At 48.7% G+C, this 17415-nt stretch overlaps 2 protein-coding genes across 3 annotated transcripts; one reads left to right on the top strand and one right to left on the bottom strand.

Moving 5' to 3' along the window:
* The first annotated feature begins 341 nt into the window (after positions 1-341).
* On the top strand, positions 342-5727 carry LOC113445875 (interleukin-1 beta). Of its 2 annotated transcripts, XM_026715265.2 has the most exons (7): positions 342-641; positions 1072-2435; positions 2658-2706; positions 3501-3672; positions 4260-4430; positions 4553-4689; positions 4940-5727. In XM_026715265.2, exons 3-7 carry the CDS (start codon positions 2668-2670, stop codon positions 5144-5146), a joined length of 726 nt encoding a protein of 241 aa, XP_026571050.1. In that variant the 5' UTR covers positions 342-641; positions 1072-2435; positions 2658-2667; the 3' UTR covers positions 5147-5727. The 2 variants fall into 2 exon arrangements, with proteins under 2 accessions (XP_026571050.1, XP_087794915.1); XM_087938789.1 differs by lacking the exons at positions 342-641; positions 1072-2435 and having other exon boundaries at positions 2530-2706.
* A 1062-nt stretch (positions 5728-6789) lies between these two features.
* On the bottom strand, positions 6790-17154 carry LOC113445871 (actin gamma 2, smooth muscle). The gene is made up of 9 exons (XM_087938793.1): positions 17122-17154; positions 13940-14093; positions 12912-13040; positions 12116-12226; positions 11342-11426; positions 10368-10529; positions 9771-9962; positions 8755-8936; positions 6790-7040 (listed from the first exon to the last, which is right to left on the bottom strand). Exons 2-9 carry the CDS (start codon positions 14063-14065, stop codon positions 6897-6899), a joined length of 1131 nt encoding a protein of 376 aa, XP_087794919.1. The 5' UTR covers positions 14066-14093; positions 17122-17154; the 3' UTR covers positions 6790-6896.
* Positions 17155-17415: the final 261 nt, after the last annotated feature.

Consider the following 17415-nt stretch of genomic DNA (forward strand, 5'->3'; position numbering starts at 1 on the left):
ATGTCAGATTAATGCAAATTTCATGAGTTCCTCATCTATGCCCTCGTCTCATCTTTCAGTCAGTTTTGAAGTCAAATGAGTCTGAAGAAAAGGATGCCGCTCAGGTGTGTCTAATCTTCCTACCTGCCTTTGATTTAGAAATATTCAACCAGAACATTTCTAAACTCTATTATTACGCTGGGAAATTTGATGATGAAAGCATGTTAAGAAGCAATAGCCATTATTCATAGGGCGACAGTTCATAGCCAAAAGTGTGCATTCTCTCACATGCACATTTCCTCTTCCTCTTCCCCTCACGTCATGAGAGAGAGAGGGAGGGAGGGAGGGAGGGAGGGGGTGGGGCATTCCCTTAGATTGACAAGCCAGGTGTCCTTAAAAGAGCACTGGCAAAGGAGGGGTCTGACACTGGAGGCCTTTGCTCAGGTGGAGGTGGAAGAGGGCCTGGAGCCAACATTGGGGAGTGGCTGGTCCCAAGAGGAAATCCACCGAGGAAAGAAGCCAAGCAACAGCAGTGACTCAGCAGAGATCCACTTCCTATCAAAACCACAAGCGAGTGACGCCACCACAAGACTCAACCTGGGAATGCCCAAAGACGATGCCAGCTCGACTAACAGCTTCCGCCCCAAGCTCGGCTCCTGATGGTGAGACCTTTGACCCAGAGAAGCCCAGGACTGGAGGGCAGCTGGTCAAGCAGAAGGGAAAGTCTCCCAGGCGGGAGAAGAAGCCCTGAGGGGCTCCAACCAAGCGTCGGGGGGCTGCCCCATCTCCTCCCTCTGTTTGCTAGTTGCATAAATGTACTTTTGCAATTAGATTTCAGATTTTTTTCCCCACTTGAAAATCACCCTAAACATGAAGCCAAAAAGAATGATGGCACCTGTCTTAGCCTTTAAAACTCCTGTCGTTTGCTTGCTGGCTTGTTTATCTTTCATATTATTTGAACGTCCCATTTCCCTCCGAAAGGGATTCGGGGCCACGTTGTGCTGTTGACTCCCACATGGGAATTTTACTTTGGAGACAAAAGCCTCAACCTAGCAGTGCAATTTCACCACAACCTAATTACTCTTTTTACAGGAGTGGTGGATCCGTTGCAAAAGGTGTAATCTGGGACAGTGATTGGACTTCACGTTCCATCCCTCAGTCTTGGTTGATGAATCCAACGACAGTCCCACCAGTATTTCCACAAAGGAGGCCACCATCTGGCCAGGGGTGGGATTCAAATTTTTTAACAACCAATTCTGTGGGTGTCGCTTAGGCGGTGGACATGGCTTGGTGGTCATGTTATTGGCTGGGCGTGGCCAACTCAACATCACTCACATCAAGGCACGCATCTCCTCGCCTGGCCTCTCGTGAATGTGGGGATGCTGCAACAGTCATAAGTGTGAAAAATGGTCCTAAGTCATTTTTTTCAGTGCCATTGTAACTTTGAATGGTCCCTCCACACAAGCAAAGTACCAGCAAAGGAGAGGAAAAAAAACTCCAGAGAAGTTCCTGAGACAGGAAGTCTAGTCCTGCTAATAATGTAATAAGGGTTAACGGAGAGGCAGTTTCTGTAAGCAACACCAGAATGTTTCCTTCCTGCCTTCCTTACAGGATTAGGCCAGTAATTTCTTCTAACAACTGGTTCTCCGAACTGCTTAGAATGTTAACAACCAGTTCTAGCGAATAGGTGCGAACTGGTAGAATCCCACCCCTGCATCTGGCAAGTAATCTAGGAGTATTGTAATCAATTGGGAGCATGTTTCATTCCTGTGAGCAATTCCAGGAATGGGGTCAGGACAAACAAAGACAAAAACCTCCCACCTGATTCAAGCAAAGTTAAATTCTACTGCACGAGGTTCACCCAATGCAGCCTCTGCCTACAATTGATCCCAGCATGGTGTGGGTACTACGGAATAATACAACGGCCTTCACGGATGGCAACAGCACTTTGGCAGTCAACAGGCTCTTTCAGCGGTGATGTGGGTAATGTCCCACAGGCCAGGGAACTCTTCAATGGCTGCACACCTGCAACTGAGCACCTCTTACGGGCCACCTCCAGCAATGGAGGAGTGAAGGCAGAAGCTGCTGAGCTGGATGCCCTGGTAATCTGCTGCTTGCAAAGGCCCAGAGGCACCTCTGATTATGTTGAGCTGGCAAGACTCAGCATGGGTTGGGCCTTGGCAATGAAGTCATAATTTTCCTGCAGTTCACACAGAATATCCAAACACGCACCATTGCTTTCAATAATTTCCCAGATGTCTTTATGCAAAGTTCTATTGTTTTTAAGGATTTCTCCATTTTTCACAATCAACAATTGACCGCATCCTGTTCTTAGAAACAGAGAAACTTCCCCTTCACCAGCTGCACAACGGATATAAAGGGTTTCCCCAGGAGACCAGAAGCCAATTTGAAGAGGAGAAGAGATCGGGAAGAAATCCGCCAGCCTTTTTCTGCAGGTACTAAGTTTACCCTGAATTGTCTGTCTCTGTGTTTGCCTTTTCATGTTTGCTCTAGATAACAAGCAAAGGTCTCTTCTGAGAAGCCAGATGAAAGACACCCTTCAATGAACGTGGGTGTAATCTCTGGCTCCAGGGGCCCTTCTGCGCTAACCGTGATAAATTGACTGTCAGGAAGAAGGGGAAAGTCGCTGACTCACTTTCCTTTCCTGTGCTTCACAGCCCCAGCAAGATGCAGTTCTGTGCAGTAGACCAGCCGTACCTGACAACGGTAAGTTGCTTGACCATCTTCTTCTGGAACAGAAGAAGCTCCTCTGCTCAGACAAGGACTTTTGGCAGGTCCTTCGTCAGCATTCGGCTGGAACTGCAAACCTGGGCATTTCCAAGCCACTTTGTACTCCAAGGAGTATCTGGAGCTCAGCTGTAGCTTTTCAATGTGATGGACCAGCCTCTTTCCCAGCCTCTCCCTGTTCCTGAAGGATGGGAGGAGGAAAGAGCTCAGGCCAAGATTAGACTCAGCATCTCGGGAACATGACTGGCTATTTTTCACATTCCAAGTATGGTCAAAAATCCCCCATCGCTAGGATCCCCGATAACTTGCCCCAAAAGATGCAAATGAGTCTAGCCCCCCCACCAATAGGGAGCCCATGAATGGCATCCTATTCCTTGTGGCCATTTCAGCCATCTTGTCTTATTGCCTGAAAGCCACAATCCATCACAATCAGGGACCTAACTTTCTGAAAGTGTGAATCGGCCGCATGCTGGGTTTGGGTGGCCAGGCTTCAGCTGAAGGCCTTGCAGTCATGATCTTCCTTTTTTAACTTGCTACCATATTTATTGTCTATGAACAATAGACCTTAATGGGTCTAATGTGTGTGTGTGTGTGTGTGTGTGTGTGTATTAAATATAGATCACCGAGTTTATAAAAATGATAGCTGTATTTTATCTCCCTGGTTTGAAGGAAGGTTTGAAGGAAGTTGGCTGGGAAAGAACTTGGCTCCTGTTCCTTTGAAGGGAGAAAACTTTGATTTTAAAAATCTCCCGCTCATTTCTCTCTTGCCACAGAAAGCCTTCCAAACCAGCAAGGTGGATATCCAGGTAGCAGCGACCAAGAATGAGCCCCTGAAGAGCTTCAGGAAGGCGGTGCTGATTGTCATTGCGAGTGAGACCCTGAGGAAGTGTCCTGCCAGGCTCTTCTCGGATGAGGATCTGTTGGACATTCTAAGCACAATCTTAGGTAGAGTTGCAATCATCAAACGCCCACTCAGTGTTTTGTGGCTGTAAGAAATCCCTTCCAGCGGACTGTTATCTCTCAGAGCAAACAAGCAGTAGGACAACTACGAGATCCCAATTTGGAGCACGGAAGCTCACGCTGTCTTTGCCCTGTTGCTCTTTATACCAAAGGGCAGCAAGGCCGAGAAAATACAGCCTGTTAAGGGTTGCTCCAGCGACTGTAATGATAGTTATCGTGGACCACGTAGATTCAGCTTGTAAAACGAGTGAGTGTTAGGAAAAAGTATCTGACAGCTGAACGCTTAGGATTTTGTTTCAACAATCTTCTAGAGGGTTAGAAAACTTATCTATCTTGTGGAGGAATAATTCTACTTAAACTACGAGAGTGAAGTGAGAGCTTTCCCCGAACTTGTCCTCTCCATCGCCTTACTACCAATTTTAAGGCTAGCAGGCTCAGCCGCTCTTGGAGGAGGGCAGAATCTCCAAAGTCCTTTGGGCTGAACTTGCGGGCGATTCGGTGGTGGCAACATCAACAGTTGCCTTAAGGGGGGAAACGGAATAAATCAAACGAGAATGTTTTCCCCTATTCAGAACCGGTCACTTTCGACATCAGCAGCTCCACCGAAGCCACCAGTTCCATCTATCACTTCTGGAAGAATATCGTCTACAACATCCAAGATACTGACCACAAGTCCTTCGTCTTCAAGGAGCCGGCACAGTTGGTGGCCATGCACCTTCAGGGCCTCAACATGGAACAAGCAGGTGAAGCCCAGTGGCTACCTCTCCCCTGCCAGGCTGAATTAGGGGGGCAACCCAGTTCTCTGGGTCCAGCCAAACAGAAAGCGGTAATTTTCACCACTGGCTTTATTTTTATTTTTTTTCAGTGAAGTTAAAGATGTCTGTGTATCGTCCCAAAATCGAGGCTGGAACTCCAAAGGTCCCTGTGGTCTTGAGCATCCAGAGGGGGAGGTTTTATATTTCTTGCGTATCGAAAGATGGACAGCCGGTGCTGCAGTTGGAGGTCAGTTGCTCCGTCGCAGGGGTGGGATTCGACATTGCTTTTGCTCCCGGTTCTGTGATCGTGGCGCGGTGGGTGTGGCATGGTGGGAGTTTCAATTCTGGGAGTTGAAGTCCGCCAGGCTTGAAGTGGCCAAGGTGGGCGAGCCCTGGGCTACAGCAAGCCCACCACCCTCGGTATAGGCCCCAATGTAGACCATCCACTCCTCCCGGGCTGCACTCCGAGCATTAACCCAGGTTTCTTCCTCCTGCAGGAAGCCACCATCCAAGGGAACCTGGACAAATCTCAGCTGGGCCGTTTCCTTTTCTACAAAATTGAGAACGGGAAGCACACCCGGTTCGAATCCGCCGAGTGCCCAGAATGGTTCATCTGCACCTCCAGCCAGAATGACGAGGCCGTTGCCATGACCAAGCAGCCTGGGGGCCCTCGGGTCATCGTGGATTACAGCCTCACCAGCTAGTGGACCGAGACTCCAGACTTCGCCAGGCTCCCGGATCTCTTGGCCAGGCAAAGCAACAACGCAGGACGTCTCCATTGTCGGGGACCTTTTCTTTGGCTGGAAAGTCTTACTGCAAACTGAGGGGGGGGGTGTCATTGGTGGGATTCAACTTTTTTGCTACAGGTTCTGTGGGCGAGGCTTGGTGGGCGTGGCAGGGGAAGGATATATTGCAAAATCCCCCTTCCCTTCCCTCCCCACCCCACTAACCTGCTTTCCAGCTCTGTCCTCCTGTGCAGGGCAACCAAAGGAAACCCAGCTGATCAGCTGGGACTCGATGGGAGGCAGAGAAGAGATGGGGTTGGCGGGGCCAGTCAGAGATGGGATTGGCCGGTTCTCCCAACTACTTAAAGTTTCCGCTCCCAGTTCTCCAGAACTGGTCAGCATCGGCTGAAGGCCACCTCTAGTGTGTGATAATATTTAATGTATATATTTATTAATAATTTAATAAATATTTGCCGGGTTTTTTTACCAGTGTATATGATGATAAATTAAGTTTTATACTGAAGCCTTTGTTAATATTTTAATAAATAATTTTTGATAGATTGACCTTGGAGTCCATTTGTACAGAGAATCCCCCATTCTTTGTGCTCCAAATTAAGAGTGGGGGGGTGGGGGGGGGTGGAGACACAAAAGCTCAGCCAGCAGCAGGGGGCTGCAAGAGGCTCCTTGGGGGGGAGGGGGACCCCACACCCTGTTCCGCCGAGGTCTCTCCTGGCTTGACCCCTCCAGAGTGAGGCCACATCTCAGGATTCCCGCAGTTACTCCACTTCAATCCTGAGCCTCGAGCCACACTCCCCAAACTAAAGAGGATTTATTTGAAGCTACCTTTCTACGTCCGGCACTAACCTGGGCGTAGCCGACTTTGAGATACGTAATTCACTGTCACCCTTGATCCTGCTCTTCCCCCCCCCCCGGGTGTATCATCCAACGAAACACGTCCATAGCCAAGAGTCATCAATCCTGCTCTCCAATTAGATTTTTGCATGCAGAAGCTTCAGTCATCTAGTCAGTCTTTGAAGAAAATATGAAGGGAAGGTACTTTGAATTCCACACTGCCGCCTGCTGTTTGAAACTCCCCGGCTTCTTTCTGTTGTCAACTATAAAATGTGTTTATAAAATGTTTTTTGAGTTGACACCACGGCTGCCTCCGGCCAGATGGAGAAAAGCCAGGGGCCAAATGGGGTGAGGGGCACCACCCTGCATTCCTCCAGCCAAGGGTCAAATTGGAAAAGGAATCACTGATTTCTCATCGCCCTGGCCTGGGGAAGATGGAAAACCATGTCTTTACTGGCTGACTCATAGTAGTGATGGTTGCAGCGTCCCAGGGTGATGTGGTCCCCATTTGCGACTGTCTGACAAGGAAAGTCAATGAGGAAACCAAATTTGCTTAACAACTGCATTTCTAATTTAACAACTGCATGTTTCACTTAACAACAATAGCATGAAATTGGGGCAAAATTCATGCAACAAACGTTTTGCTTAAAGACATAAATTTGGGGCTCCCTTGTGGTCGGACATTGAGGATGGCTGGGATATGATAAAGCACTAAGATATTTATTGAAAGCAGCTAAAATGAAAACGGCAGAAAAAATACAGAGACCACATGGCTTGAAAAACAGTGTTTAATGCTACTTGCAAGGTTCAATGCAGAACTCAATGCAAAGGAAGAAGGGAGGAGTCTTCTGGCTTGAGAATAATCCGGTCTGGGTCTTTAGAAGCACTTCCGGTGTACAATTGAAGGGCCGGCTTCGTCATATTCTGGTTTGCTTATCCACATTTGCTGGAAGGTGGAGAGAGAGGCCAGAATGGAGCCTCCAATCCAAACAGAATATTTGCGCTCAGGAGGAGCAATGATCTGTGGAAAGATTTCCAAAGCGGTTACGAGTGAGCAAGAAGAATACAGATCTCACGTTTCAGGGGTAGAGAAACCCAGATCCATGAGAACAGCTGTCCTACAAAAGGTATGAATGCCATGTAAAAGAGGGAGAAAAGGAAGGAAGGAAGGAAGGAAGGAAGGAAGGAAGGAAGGAAGGAAGGAAGGAAGGAAGGAAGGAAAAGAAAGAGGAAGGAAGGAAGGAAGGAAGGAAGGAAGGAAGGAAGGAAGGAAGGAAGGAAGGAAGGAAGGAAGGAAGGAAGGAAGGAAGGAAGGAAGGAAGGAAGGAAGGAAGGAAGGAAGGAAGGAAAAGAAAGAAAGAAAGAAAGATAGAAAGAAAGAAAGAAAGAAAGAAAGAAAGAAAGAAAGAAAGAAAGAAAGAAAGAAAGAAAGAAAGAAACCACATTTGAACTAGATTCTGATCTTCCATCTTAATTCTTAATCCTAGCTTGGTTTGTAGATGTTAGCAGGAGAGAGAGCTTCCTTCCATGAGACTAGAAAACACGGAGATCCATTTACTGGTCACTTGACAGTGGAATCGGAAAGAGGCAGGATTAAGCAAAAACAGCCAATTCTAACTTGAACAGCCGTAAAACTCACCCCCACAACATAATGCTTGGTATATGTATATTATGCAATATCTGTCCAACGTTTATAGTTTAGGATGCTGCATTTGATTTTTCCTAAATGTGCAGAATCCTAAAAATCCGCATCAATGGGTCCTAAATTCAAGAGAGTTGGATCAATCATCTGCGCACAGGAACAAGACATTTTTGTTGGCTTGTTTATTTAATTTCAAACATTTATACAGCTGCCCATCTTGTGACCAACTCTGGGAGGCTCCCAACCAAATTCTCCCATAGTTTTATGGATTCTCTCTTGCCACAGCTGCTGGCAGTTACCCCAAGTACACAGAACTGATCTCTGTTCTCTGAGGTTGCACAACCCCTAGAGGTGGCCGATGGGCTCAACCAGGGGTCCCCAACCTTTCTAGCTTTGCTAGGGGTGGGGAAGAGGAAGTGGTTCAGTGTGAGCGGCAGGTGTATGCTCTCCCGTGCATAGCTCCATTTGCTCAAGCAGTGAGCCCTCGTGTGCGCGTGTGAAGCTCCGTCTGTGCAACCTGTGCATGAGTGCCAGCTGCTTGTACAAATGGAGCTGAGAGTGCTTGACTGCCACTCGTGCAGCCCAGTTCTGAATGGGGTGGGATTCTACCGGTTCACACCTATTCATTAGAACTGGTTGTAATTCTTAGTAGTTGGGAGAACCGGTTCTTAGAAGAAATTACTGGGCTAATCCTGTAAGGGAGGCAGGAAGGAAACATTCTGGTGTTGCTTACTTCCTGTCTCTGGAACATCTCTGGAGTTATTTTCCCCTCCTTTGCTGGTACTTTGCTTGTGTGGAGTGACCATTCAAAGTTACAATGGCACTGAAAAAAGTGACTTATGACCGTTTTTCACACTTATGACTGTTGCAGCATCCCCACAGTCATGAGTGGCCAGGTGAGGAGATGCGTGCCTCGATGTGAGTGATGTTGAGTTGGCCACACCCAGCCAGTCACATGACCACCAAGCCACGCCCACCACCTAAGCCACGCCCACAGAACTGGTTGTTAACAAATTTGAATCCTACCCCCGGTCGCTGCCCTGTAGTTGGCCCCGCCCCAGGAGTTGGAGACCCCCAAAGTAAGCAGACTTGCCTTGATCTTCATTGTGCTGGGAGCCAAGGCGGTGATTTCCTTTTGCATTCTGTCTGCAATGCCAGGATACATAGTGGTGCCTCCGGAGAGAACATTGTTGGCATAGAGGTCCTTGCGAATGTCGATGTCACATTTCATGATGGAATTGTATGTCGTCTCATGGATACCAGCCGATTCCATGCCTGGGGAGAGAGTGCAAGGTCAGAGACCCAGTGAGCATTTCAGAATTGGCCCAGAATCCCATCTCTAGCTGGAAGGATGGATTCTGCACAAAGTTCACCTTGGTTGATCACTGTCGCTACCCCAAATACTACTATCGGGCACAATTTCTTTCCGCAGAACATCTTTGGGAAAGGTGAGTGATCCCTCCCATGTCCAGTGCTCGTGTTCAGGTAGTAATGGGCCTATGCGATGCATCTAAAAAGAGGCCGGGCTTTGATTCCACCACTGTGGTTGCCATGCTGGCTTTTTTTGACCAGCACTTACAACAGAAAAACAAAAGCTATTTGTTATTGCTAACTGGCATGTAATTGCTAGCCTCACTGAAACCAAGACTTTAGGGCAGGGGTCCCCAAACTTGGCCACCTTAAGACTTGTGGACTTCAACTCCCAGAATCCCAAACTTGGCCACTTTAAGACTTGTGGACTTCAACTCCCAGAATCCCAAACTTGGCCACTTTAAGACTTGTGGACTTCAACTCCCAGAATCCCAAACTTGGCCACTTTAAGACTTGTGGACTTCAACTCCCAGAATCCCAAACTTGGCCACTTTAAGACTTGTGGACTTCAACTCCCAGAATCCCAAACTTGGCCACTTTAAGACTTGTGGACTTCAACTCCAAGAATTCTGGGAGTTGAAGTCCACAAGTCTTAAAGTGGCCAAGTTTGGAGACCTCTGCTTTAGGGTTTCCTACAGTTTCACTGCAGAGGAGTTTATGGTTTTCCATCCGTTCTTTATTCACAGCGAGTTGCTTTGTCCTTGATTCCCCCCCACCCGCCCCCCTGGAGAGACGGACCTATGAACGAGGGCTGAAAGAGGGTTTCGGGGCAACGGAAGCGCTCGTTGCCGATGGTGATGACCTGTCCATCAGGCAGCTCGTAGCTTTTCTCCAGGGATGACGAGGAAGCCGCCGTTGCCATCTCATTCTCAAAATCCAGGGCGACGTAGCACAACTTCTCCTTGATGTCCCGCACAATTTCTCTTTCCGCTGTGGAAGACACAGGCCCGTTGCTCCTGCAGCAGCCCCCAGCGGGGCCCTGAACATGCAGGGGTGAAGCATGTACGAACAGACAGAGGCCCCTCCGAGTTATATGCCCTGCACTAATCCCCACCTCCAAAGCTCCGGAGGGGCAGGGCAAGAAACAGTGACTGGACACTGATGGAAGGGAGAAGCAACCTGGAATTAAGGAGGCACTTCCTGACAGTGAGGACAATTAACCGGTGGGACAGCTGGCCACCAGAAGTTGTGGGGGCTCCATCACTGGAGGTTTTTAAGAAGAGACTGGAGGGTTCCCTAAAAGAAGAGTCCTTTTCCTCCTGGGCAGAGAAAGAAATACTAATAGAGTCCGTCCTCCCGTCACTGCAGAGCCCGAGAGGCCCAATTCCCCCTTACCGGTGGTGACAAAGGAGTAGCCTCTCTCGGTGAGGATCTTCATGAGGTAGTCCGTAAGGTCCCGGCCAGCCAGATCCAGGCGCATAATTGCGTGTGGCAGAGCGTAACCTTCGTAAATGGGCACATTGTGAGTGACACCATCACCAGAGTCCAAGACGATACCTTGAAATTAAAAAAGGGAAACATTAGTTACTTTCTTCCTCACTTCCTAGCCAAAGCCGGGTGTGTAAAACTTCAAGAGAGACGCCCATTGGTGCGTGTGGCTGAAGGATGCCGTCACAGCCTCCCTTCCCTAGCCTGAGGTCCCTTGGGGCAGGGGGTCTCCAAGCTTGGCAACTTTAAGCCTGGCAGACTTCAACTCCCAGAATCCCCCGGCCAGCTTAAAGTTGCCAAGCTTGGAGACCCCCTGCCTTGGAGCATTCACGGGGGCCCAGGGTAGCTGGAGGGGCCACCGAGACTCTGCCCAGCGTAGTAAGAACTGATCTCCAGCACAAGCTTATACAGCTATATGAAGCCAGACTTCTATAGCTCCACCTAAAGAATCCAACCAAGGGGTTAAATGCGCCTGGCCAGAACGCTTGTCGCGCTCCAAGTACCTGCACAGAAAACTGAAGCAGCTGGAAAAAGATGCCCACAGATCACTTCCAAGCCAGCCTTTAAAGCAGCTGCTTTTCCAGGTTCTGGCAGCCCCAGGGAAGAACGCAGCTCCTTTAAGCAGCCTTGTTTTCCCTTTCAGCAGTGCTCTTAAGACTTGTGTCTGGATTTGTGCTTGCGGCTCTACGTGCAGAGTGATTTAGAGGGGATGGTGGTGTAGAAAGGTGATGAATTAAATGGTCTGTCTGTCTGTCTGTCTGTCTGTCTGTCTGTCTGTTGATGAATTAAATGGTATGTATGTATGTATGTATGTATGTATGCATGCATGCTACAAAACCACCCAAATGCAAACTGGTGAAGATAAAGACGGAGGCACTCACCGGTGGTTCGGCCAGATGCGTAAAGAGACAAGACTGCCTGGATGGCAACGTACATGGCCGGGACATTAAAGGTCTCAAACATAATCTGGGGGAGCAAAAACGAAAATCAGGAACGGGACCAAGACTGGAGCATCAGATCACCAAGAATAGGGTTTGCTCAATCATGCGTGGGGGACCATTGTGGAAAACCCAAGGGGCACTCTCTATGAATCTAAAAACAGGGGTGTCAGGATTCCGGCAGTTACCCCCAATTAAACCCTGAGTCTCGAGACAAACTTCCAAAACTTCCAAAGGATTGATTGGGAGTTAACATGTCCGGCGCTGCCTGGGTGTAGCCGACTCTGAGACACATCATTCATTGTCAGCCTTGGCCCTGGTTTCCGCTCCACCCTATCCCTCTGGGTGTATCATAATTCATATTCTCCAATGGGACACGTCCATAGCCCAGAGTCATCAATCATGCTCTCTCGCTCAATCCTTTGTGTAACTCTCTTGAAAACGAAGAGGATTTGTCCAAGGGGACTCCTCCCCAGCTTCTGACCTGCCTGCTTCCTGGGTCTCCCAAATCCTCTTTTGCACAAGTCACACTGACCAATGCTCCAGGTGGGGTGGGTGTGTGGCTGTGTGGCTGTGCACATCTCAAGTTCTGCCTGTGACACCAGCTTGCAGCAGAACCAGGCTTTCTGCCCTCGTGGCGTCATGAGGATGCAGGTGCGGTGGCTTCATCCCCCGTATCTGCCCTTTCACCCAGCAACCTTGGGATGGAAGGTTTACCTGGGTCATCTTCTCCCGGTTTGCCTTGGGGTTCAGAGGTGCCTCTGTGAGCAGCGTGGGGTGCTCCTCCGGGGCCACTCGCAACTCATTGTAGAAGGAGTGGTGCCAGATCTAGAGAAAAAGTCAGTGTTGCTGGGCTTCCTTTGCAGCAGCAGGAGGTCTAAGTCAGGGGTCTTCAACCTTGGCCACTTGAAGACTTGTGGACTTCAACTCCCAGAATGCTCCAGCTAGTTGAAGTCCACAAGTCTTCAAGTGGCCAAGGTTGGAGACCCCTGGTCTAGAACACTTGGACGCAGCTCCCTTATTACACCCACTTCACCCCGGACCCCCCACCACCACAGCGGACCCTCCCACCAATGGGCATGCCTGTTCAGCTGGCCCTCCGCTGATTGGGACCACCCACCCAACTCATTGCGTGGCTGGATCAGGCTGCCCAACCGGCCTGAAGCACAAACAGAAAATAAAACCCTAAAGATTTAAGTGGGAATTGGTGGCGATGACATTTTATAAAGGATTGTTGTCCTTTGTCCATCCGATATGAAAGATTCCTACTTTCCTACATCCCAGAAGCCTTTCCCCACCCCCCCTGGGAGAATTTAATGAAGTGCACATCTGTCTCCAATTAATTCAAATTTTATTTACTTGGAAACTGGGAGGTTTGAACCAGCTGACTGAGTTCCACTAGACAAGTCAATATGGCATAAGGAAGGGTGCCTGAATTCTCTCCAGCTGCTTCCGGTCAGAATGCCTGCTTAAAGACCGGAAGGTCAGGTGCGACCTTGGAGTAAAGTCCCACCTTCTCCATGTCGTCCCAGTTGGTGATGATGCCATGCTCGATGGGGTACTTCAGAGTCAGGATTCCTCTCTTGCTTTGGGCCTCGTCCCCCACGTAGCTGTCTTTCTGGCCCATTCCCACCATCACGCCCTAGAAAGGGAAGGCCGGAAGCGGGTAAGGGCAAGCAGGCAACGGAAGCCGAACCTACTACAAGCCTCGATGAAGCGTTTCCTTTTCTCCAGCCTTGGCTCAGAAGAGGGGCAAGCGCTGTCCAACATTCAGAGGGCAGCTCAACCTTCTCACAGGCAAGAATTAGAGAGTCATCGTAGCTGAGCTGGGCAGGATCAGGACCCCTTCCTTCTTCCTATGGGTCAGTGACACCTGCCCGGGGAGAGAGCCATTTGGCCCCGAGAACCATTTACCCTCCTGGCTTCTCCAGGGGCCCATTTTTTTTGACCGGTCTCCCATAGTACCCGTTCACCTCCTGCAGGGGAGCTAGGCCACTCTTGGCTGGCCAGAGGGAGGACCATCAATGCAGTCCCCGTTGCTGTGTCTCGCCTTCCTGGCCCTTCTTATCAGCCGCTGAGCCCCTAGAAGATTAGCCCTAATCCTGTCTGAATCCCTTCGTAAGGATCCCATGTGTCTGTCTGCTTTCTTCAGGATCAGGCTGATCCTATTCCTATAGTAAATGCTAAAAGTTCTGCACTTGAAAAAAAACAACTCAGACTGAATTTTCTTCGGACATTTGACAACGTTGTATTTTGAGGGCGATGGCAAGTTCCACACGCCCAAGTGCGCCAGGTGTGTGACGTTTGCATCATCGGCACTTCAGGTACGTTGACCTGTTTGTTCTCACATGACGCACTTTCCTTTCAGGTTTCAATTAGTAGCTTTTCGTCTCCTCTTTCCCTGAACACATCTGGTGTCGGACCCAGATCCTAAGGTTGTTTCCAGCGGGAGAGGAAGTGCCCTTCTTGAGGCTCTGGGTCCCACCTTGGCCCGGGTTTTGCCCCCCTTCTGAGTCCAGAATCGAGGCTTGAGATACCCACCTGGTGACGTGGGCGTCCCACAATGGAGGGGAAGACTGCGCGAGGCGCATCGTCCCCAGCAAAGCCAGCCTTGCAGAGCCCAGAGCCATTGTCGCACACCAAGGCTGTTGTCTCCTCTTCACACATGGCTTTGGCAGAAGGTGGTGCAGGGGACCTGGAAGGACAAGAAGAATTCCTTGGATTCTTTAAGGGGAGCCTTGCTTGTCAAACTAACCTTATATGTCAATCAATCAATCCTTTCTATTTAGGCCCCAAAGGCCCCAAAGATAGACATCTGCTGCCTTTATTGTCGCCTATCAAACTCGTCCTCCGGACCGCTCAGCAGCTCTCCCTCACTGGATTTCGGCTGTTCGAGAGGCAAACCAGAAGCCCTGACTGGTAGCTGCAGCTCATCCTTTCCAGTGCGCCCAAGGATCCCAAGGATCCCAAGGGAGGAGAATTCGCAGCGGATGGGGACAAGAGCATTTGTGGCAAATGCACTCAGGATGGCTGCCAAGAGAAGCTAACGGGGCGGCCCTGGCGGTGCCCTCTGGCTGCTCTGAGACTGAGACCAACTGAGACCAAATCCTGCTGGTACAAGAAGAGCATTTCACCGCATGGAAAAATTCCAAGAAAACTTCAGTAGGATAAAACGGAAAAGGAGAAGTTTTTGCCGCCACTAGATGGCTCTTTGAAATAACTCACGCAGCCCAACCCATAGTACCCCCTAGGGTTCTTCTCGGGGAAAAAGTGAATTGGAAGGCTCTTGAGCTCTTGTACAAAATGGGGGGGGTTGGGGGGAATCCAATAAATCAAAGATAAATAAATCTGCTCATTATATCAAGGATCTGCTGATAGAGAGGAATCATCGAGTCTGTCTCATTTCTACTTCTATAACAGTTCTCTCCTTTAATTACTAGCTGAATATAAAGACAAGGGACAGCTCCCAGTTCTAACTTAACCATCTCAATTCCCAGTTACTATATACTGTCTGGACAGCACAATAACTTTCTGATTTGATACAGCAACCGAATGGGACAAGTACAAACTTCAACGGATAATTAGGAGTCCTAGAAAAACCATTGCAACCAGCCTGCCTTCCATTGAGGATCTGTACGCTGCACAAACCACATCCTGGACATAAACTGTTTCAACTCCCCCCCAGGACGCTGCTATAGGGGCATTGCGTGCCAAAACAACTAGACACAGAGACAGATCCCCCCTCACGCCCCCCATTATTCTGCTGAACACCTAATTCCCACAACAGTGTCTTTTGCCTAAGGACATTCACCCATGTAGCCGGGCTGTATTGCGGTTATCCTTCTCATCTTTCCTATTATCTTCTCCTGTTGGTGTCTTGTGATTCAACACTTCTTTGTTTGTATCCTATGATTTATGATTTATCACTTTGTAGTTTGTATGTACACTGAGAGCTTCTGTACAGTAGACAAATTCCATGGGTGTCCAATCACACTTGGCCAATAAAGAATTCTATTCTATTCTATTCTATTCTATTCTATTCTATTCTATTCTATTCTATTCTATTCTATTGTGTGAGTGGCAAGCTTTGTGTGAGAACATGAGTGCCCACTGCTTGTGTAAACAGAGCTGCACACATGTGCTCACCTGGGCCTGCTTGCGTGGCCCAGTTCTGAACAGGCCACGGCCCAGTACCAGGCTGCGTCCTGGGGGTTGGGAACCTCTGATTTGGAGGATTTCCTGTCTAATTCCCACCCCCAGAAAATGGGGTTTCATGATGAATTTAATCCAAAGGTCTTCAAACTGGACAGCTTTAAGAGTTGTGGACTTCAACTCCTAGAATTCCTGAGCTAACATGACTGGAGGAAGAACTCTGGGAGTTGAAGTCCACGAGTCTTAAAGCTATTGAGGTTGAAGACCCCTGGAATAGATAGATAAAAAGAGGTAGAATAGATAGATAGATAGAAAGAGGTAGAATAAATAAAGGGAGAGAAAGATAGAATAGATAGAACAGATAAAGAGAGGTAGGATAGAGAGAAAGAGATAGAAGAGATAGAAGAGATCAAGAGTCTCCAAGCTTGGCAAATTTAAGACTTGTGGGCTTCAACTCCCAGAATTCCTGAGGTAACGTGACTGGAGGAAGAAATCTGGGAGTTGAAGTCCACAAATCTTAAACCTGCCAAGTTTGAAGAGCCCTGATTTAAACAATCCTCTTTTTTTATTTTTATTTTTTAGCACCAGGGCAGCTTGTCAGTAGACAGCCACAACCTCTGATCTTCCCACCCATCCAAGCCCTGCTCAGCGCATGAATCACAAAACAGTTCTGGAGGACAGCTCCAGTCTGGGCCAGAGTGAAGAGAAACATGAGGTGCACACCAAAGCTTTTCCCAAAAATGGAAATAAGTTTTCTAGTTCTGCCTTTTTTCAAAAACAGCCCCTCCTCCTTCCAATTCTTCTTCGTATCCAGGCACAACATCCTGGGTTTTGTAACGTTAAAAAAAAGAACAAACGTTCCGATCCTCGGAACTGATACTTATTTCAGTGGCAGTAAAATAATAATAATAATAATACAAATGTATTACTGTCCTGGAATCAAAAAAGCGGTTGGGAGAGAGAAAGTAGGAACGGAACAACGCATGATCTGCCTCTCTTGAATTATATGGCATATCCAGAAATAGCCGTCCAAACGCTGCACAATTCCCACCCCCCCAAGTTTCTTTCCAAACGGCCAAATCCATCTTTTCCCGATCCCCCAAACGGTCCTCCCTTCCCTCATTCTGCAAGCCAGGGCCCCTCACCCCTCCTGCAGCTGAGACCTGCCCAAAGATTGAAAACTGTCTCTTGGTCAATAGCTCACCAGGGTTTGGGGGCTTTGCAAAGATTCTCTGGGAGTCTGAGAGGATCTAAAACGGGGGTCCCCAACCCTGGCCACTTTAAGCCTTGGCGGACTTCAACTCCCAGAAAAGCTGGCTGGGGAATTCTGGGAGTTGACGTCCACCAAGGCTTAAAGAGGCCACGGTTGGGGAGCCCTGATCGAAAACACCAGAGACCTGATGGCTTTTTCTCAATCCAGATGGGATCCAACTTCCGCTTCCACAATTTTAAGAGGCAGCCCTTAGAGGAATCTCTCTGACTCTTCTCAGCTCTGGAAACACACATGCACATACACACACACACACACGCACAGAGCGCATCCCTGAGCAGAATCGGTCCACTTTACTCACCGAGTGCAGAAGGGAACTCCGTTCCTGGGGACCTGGCTGTGGGGAAGCCTTCGGTATAAATACCAGGGAGATTATAACACCCCAGAGGCGGATCTTCCCCCAATCAAGACCCTAAAAAGGCCAATGAGTAGCATGCTAGCCATATAAGGTGCTTTATTTCAGTATATTGACCTTGGCTGGTAGCAGAACAGAGCCCGGTGAATTGTAAGAAAAATGTGAGCGGTGAAAAAAAAAAAAAAGGAACGCCTCAGTCGTGAATTCGCTCCTTCTTTGCTGCACTTTTAATAAACAAGC

The sequence above is a fragment of the Pseudonaja textilis genome, chromosome 9 (assembly GCF_049901715.1).
Source record: "Pseudonaja textilis isolate UNSWEBS1 chromosome 9, rPseTex1.2, whole genome shotgun sequence".
NCBI classification, from domain to species: Eukaryota; Metazoa; Chordata; class Lepidosauria; order Squamata; family Elapidae; genus Pseudonaja; species Pseudonaja textilis.